Below are 5000 nucleotides of genomic sequence, written 5' to 3'. Positions count from 1 at the left end.
ATGGCAATATTTTAAAGTCCCTTCACACTGTAGATGCATTCATGAAAACCATAAGAATAGGTTGGGTGAAAAATGCTCTGAGAGGATCAGTTCAGCACCCGCGTAGCGAGAAAACACCCCGGCACGAAGCATCGCACGCTTGTTATCTTCCCGGCATTAGCAGGAGTAGGCGAAAATACGTCCCAGCGTAAATGGGTTAATAACATTAACATGGCTTACAAAAAATAAAAATACTTTTATTTTTTACATGAGTTATGACAAAAGAGAAGCTGTGTCCTGTGTTAACACTTAGATTAATAAATCTGAGTAAACAATACTCAGAATGTCCTTTCAGAAAGATAAGAATACTAAAGAATAGGATGGTTGTTTCTCTCATGTTGAGAAACAAATACATTCTCCACTGACCTATAATTCACAATAAAGATATCTTATACAAACTGACCTGCGCTTTTCCAAATATCTTCATGGGCTGTGATGGATCAGAGAATGTATGACTTGGGCGGCTGATGTTCTCCACTCGATTGCTCAATTGCAATTCCACAACACCTGTTTCTAATCTCACAGCAGACTGAGTTGGAGTTGTGGCTGTGATGATGATACCCTGTGTAAAAAATAAAAAAATGAATGTAAACACACCCACATTCAAGCATAACACACATCCATACATACATATGTATATTCCCTAAATGCCAGGTACCCTTTTAAACATATTGCAATAATCTCAATATTTCCATTCAGCATCAAGGGATGGCCCATTACTGCCAGGCAGTCTCTTAATTCACCAAGTCCATAAAGCGCACCACATCTGAAGCAATGTCTGGCTGAAATTCTGACAGAAAATGAGTCATTTTGTCTCAAATGCAAAGATCCAGAATAACTTGTAGGAGACGCTCAAGACCATCTCACTGGAAGCTTTCCAGGTATGTAACAAATTGTGGAAAAAAACACAAGGACTATCATGTACATATCCAAGGGAGGTACTTTGAAAATAAAATTTCTCACCTTCAATCGTAACTGCAGGGTGAAAAGCAAGCGACGAGGATGACTGACATGACTTGGTCCCTCCTCAGTCCACAGAGGCACAGGCTTGTCTCCACCAGCCATTTTCTGAACAACTTCATTAACTTCCTGTACCAACAAATAAACAACTATTAATTTTAAAAAATCAAAGCATCTACTATGGTTACGTTCATGAAAGATCAAAGAGGATGAAAAAAAGGAAATAAAGATATTTAAAAAATCACAATTTTGTTGGTAACAAATTGTTAAATACAGGCAGTAAACATAGATGCAGTGATTCAATCTAACAGGAAGGCAATCAATCTGACCTTCATGAACACTTTCTGCACAAACACCAAATGATTCAGCAAGTCGGTGGTCAGGCTGTGCTCCAGTGCACCAATCTCTGCCACCGCACTGAGGTAGCTTCCCTCCCGCAGCACCATCCCATCTGCTGCTACAAGATTATAAAAAAAAAAAGATTACGATAATGGAAATTTGTTTGTGTTTTGCAAATATCAGCTTTCAATAATATATCTAAATCAAAGAATATTAAAACATCAATTGCCATATCAACAAATGAGATTATTAATGATGTATATTATAGAGTGCCACATATTTACAACTTAAATCCTGTACCTGCATGCTGGTCACTGTGTCTGTCATCATCCTGAATAAATTCAGCCTCAACATGCACTTGGGGCAACTGGATACTAGCTGATGATGGCAGGTGAGTCTCACTTGGCTGGAATAAGATCAAATATTGCAATTATAAATTTTTATCAAACGTGTTTATTTTCATTGGATCTATAAACAATTTTAGGCCAAACAAATTCTATAATAAATATAATGTTCAATAAAACTACATAAATGTTTAATAAAACTAAATAAAAATTGGAATGATCCCTGATGCACAAAAGTAAAATATTGCATTATTAATCTTTACAGCAATAAACAGAGTATACAGAGTATCTAAACATAGCTTTAGTCTTCAATATGAGAGTTAAATAAGATATGAGAGCATGTTTTACCAATCCCTGCAGCCTTGTAGAAAATGAGAGGTGGTGTGTAGGCAGATGCACTGTGAACTTGGCCTTTGCACCAGTTATTCCTAAACTAGAGACTTGTTCCATTCGATACTGAGCCTGCAGAGATGGAAGCAAAGCTGCCTGGATACTAAGACTCTGTGGAATAGAATACATAGGATTACAGCAACAACATACAATATCAAATGGTCATTTCTAAATGATAGTTTACATCAAAGTTCAAGTAACTATTGCAATCAATGCTGTATATATTCCTTAACCATTTCTTCACAACTTAAATGGTTTTTCCTCTATATTGTCCATGGTGAAGAAATACATGGCTTCAAAAATTCCTGTTAGCATTTCCATTGCAGTTTTATTTCCACTATCACATTACCATTTGTTTACATTGTCTATGAGCAATAAAAAGTTAGTAAGAAGAAGAAACAAAAATATTTCTTCTTGAAAATATGTCCTTACCTGAAGCAGAATGGAAAACTGTATTACAAGTGGATGCAGCAGAGAATCAGGAGGAGAAGGTTCTTGAGGACCTGGAGGCTCTTGTGGTGGTCGTGGGGAAGCTGTCACATCTGGTTCATCAACTGTGGCTCCTCGGCTTAATCGGGCACTGGGACGAGCAACGCGTAGTTCCTAACAAATGATATCTTAATATAGTATACACTCAGATGTGATGACATTCCCTTGTAATTATATGGCAAATAAAATATCTTGTAATCACATGGTAAATAAAATTTCCCTCCTGCTTCTACACCTAGTGCTTTCTTGATTTAGCATCCCTCTAAATCTGTTTCTATTAAATAGTTGCTAATCTTATGTCTGACATCAAGTGTGTCATCCATTCACTTCCTTAGCAAAAGTAAATTCCTGAAAAACTTTAAGAAATGTCCTCTCCGTTATTCCTTAAATTACATTTCTGTAATATCCTTTCATTTAACCCACTGGATATGGGGCAGGTATCTCCTTATTTTCGCCACAAGACATGCACTAGTGCCACCTATGCCGCAAATCAGACACGTTTTATTTCAGAGGGAGGGAATGACACCAACATATTGAGGCCTTTCACATTCTTTTTCAATCTCTTGTTATGATATTAGGTTCTTTTTTGTTTTACTATACTGAGGCTTATATGTGCCATCAAATAGGCTTTCTAGATACCATATCAGCTCATTATGTTCTTTACCCTCAGCCTTTATGTGAGGACAAAAAGTAACTTCATTTTTTTCCAATTTTTTTCACTTTCATAAATAAAAATAAAAAAAATTACCATCCTTAACAATGAAAAATTAAGAGACATTGAAGGGAAAGGTAACTTGACCAGAAAGTTGTCATCATGCTGTGTGTTATCAGTCTCTGAAGCTAGAGCTCTGCTGAGACTGTGGATGAACATCCTTCAAGGCTTTCTCCCCTGCTGGTGCTAAAGTGCTGCAATCTATATCTATGCTTTTAAACCAAACCTATTTCAGTTCATATTATGGTATATAATGATATATTTCCATGATCCATCATTGATCTAAACTCTTTGAATGATTGTAAAAAACAAATATTAGAAAACTTTAAAAGGCAAAAAATTGAGATTGAGATCTACCTGCATTAGCACATTCCCCTCACCTGGCCCTCAGTACAATTTCTCTTTAAAATTTCTCATTTCACCCACATCCAACAGGTTAATGATTTAAATCATTCAGTTCTGAAGAGAAATAACTATTTCAATTTTACACTCACCATCAAAGTACTTGAGAGTTGCTTGGTACCACGAGTCATCATATCATGCAGAATCACTGGATGCTGAGGAATGTCAACATGAACTTCCCCAATGGTGATGAGGGCTGAATTTTTGTCTTTGGTTTTCCGAGAAAGACTGGAGTAAAGTCCTTGGCTCTTCCCAATAGTTACTCGCACAACAGTCCTGGCAAAATCAATTATATTTGATACTTAAATAAATGCTCTACTTCCAAATCCTTAAAAAAAAAAGAAAAAAAGGTTACATGCATCACAAGTTTTGGTAAGAACTAGACATCAAGAGAAATAGATGAATGAATGCAATCTATTTCCCATAGACTTATACTCACTGCTGATTTGGGGCAATGCCTTCCAAGAGCACTATCATGGTGCTGCCAATGTGGCCCGTGTGGGAAAGTTCTGAGGTTGTACGCTGTGTTGATCTTATCAGCGTTCTAGCTCCTCTTACTTTTTCTCTGTAATGTAAACATTTTTACAAATTTGGTCAATATTTCTCAATTAGAAACCAAAACTAAATCTGTAAATCATATTCATGATTGTTCAGTTCATTTGCAACTGAATATCAGGTAGTAACATTAGTTTAACAATCATTTTATAAACTATTCATATTTTTAGCAAGAGTTTACATATTTTGGTGACTACTGTATTTGTAGAAGTAAAACATAAGTAATATAAAATATCTTAAAAACTTTGAAAACTGATATCTGAAAGTTGGCAGGTACACACTGCATTAGCTCGTAAAATTTAAAACTTCTTAAATGCTTTAATTCTGCACAAACCTAAAATTAAGGGATGAGTGAACTGCATTCATCTCAGCTTCCAGTTTGAGGCCACTGAGTGTAGCTAGAAGTTTTGTCCGTTGAATCTTTGCTAACCCAAACACTACAAGAGGTGTCCGCTCTCCTGATATCAGGCCTGGAACCAAAATTTATCACTCATTTCATTTCAGATAATTTCTTTCTGAAAGGTACTTCAATACTAAATGCCATATACACAAACCAAAAGACACTGAAGAAGAAAGTTTTTCACACTCACCAATATCTTTTGTTTTCTCAGCCACAAGGGGTGGAGCACTGACTGAGGAGGTGATTCCAGCCTCTACATCCACTTGCTTACTTTCTTTGAGAATGTCATACTTGCGGCTGCCTTTGTACCCCTCTGATGCATCACCTGCTACTGATGTTCTGGAGATTTTAAAGGCATCTTTGATTAATA

The 5000-nt window shown here is 36.3% G+C and overlaps 1 protein-coding gene across 14 annotated transcripts in view; it reads right to left on the bottom strand.

The window, feature by feature from the left end:
• Positions 1 to 5000, bottom strand: part of tweek (transmembrane protein KIAA1109 homolog tweek) — a 77951-nt gene that overhangs the window by 22195 nt on the left and 50756 nt on the right. For 13 of the 14 annotated variants that reach the window (XM_086537662.1, XM_086537663.1, XM_086537656.1 and 10 more), the window contains exons 47-56: positions 4821 to 4969; positions 4565 to 4700; positions 4115 to 4240; positions 3768 to 3951; positions 2505 to 2675; positions 2031 to 2183; positions 1639 to 1744; positions 1329 to 1456; positions 1003 to 1128; positions 443 to 601 (exon numbers count right to left, since the gene is read on the bottom strand). In XM_086537662.1, coding sequence (XP_086393788.1) covers positions 443 to 601; positions 1003 to 1128; positions 1329 to 1456; positions 1639 to 1744; positions 2031 to 2183; positions 2505 to 2675; positions 3768 to 3951; positions 4115 to 4240; positions 4565 to 4700; positions 4821 to 4969 — 1438 coding nt within the window. The remainder of the gene's footprint in view (positions 1 to 442; positions 602 to 1002; positions 1129 to 1328; positions 1457 to 1638; positions 1745 to 2030; positions 2184 to 2504; positions 2676 to 3767; positions 3952 to 4114; positions 4241 to 4564; positions 4701 to 4820; positions 4970 to 5000) is intronic. The other variant, XM_086537658.1, reaches the window with a different exon arrangement.

This window comes from Penaeus japonicus, unplaced genomic scaffold (genome assembly GCF_977035675.1).
Source record: "Penaeus japonicus unplaced genomic scaffold, GWHDUDI00000001_assembly GWHDUDI00000006, whole genome shotgun sequence".
Taxonomy (NCBI): domain Eukaryota; kingdom Metazoa; phylum Arthropoda; class Malacostraca; order Decapoda; family Penaeidae; genus Penaeus; species Penaeus japonicus.
The sequence above is the reverse complement of the archived record's forward strand: the minus strand, read 5'-3'. Positions and strand labels throughout refer to the sequence as shown.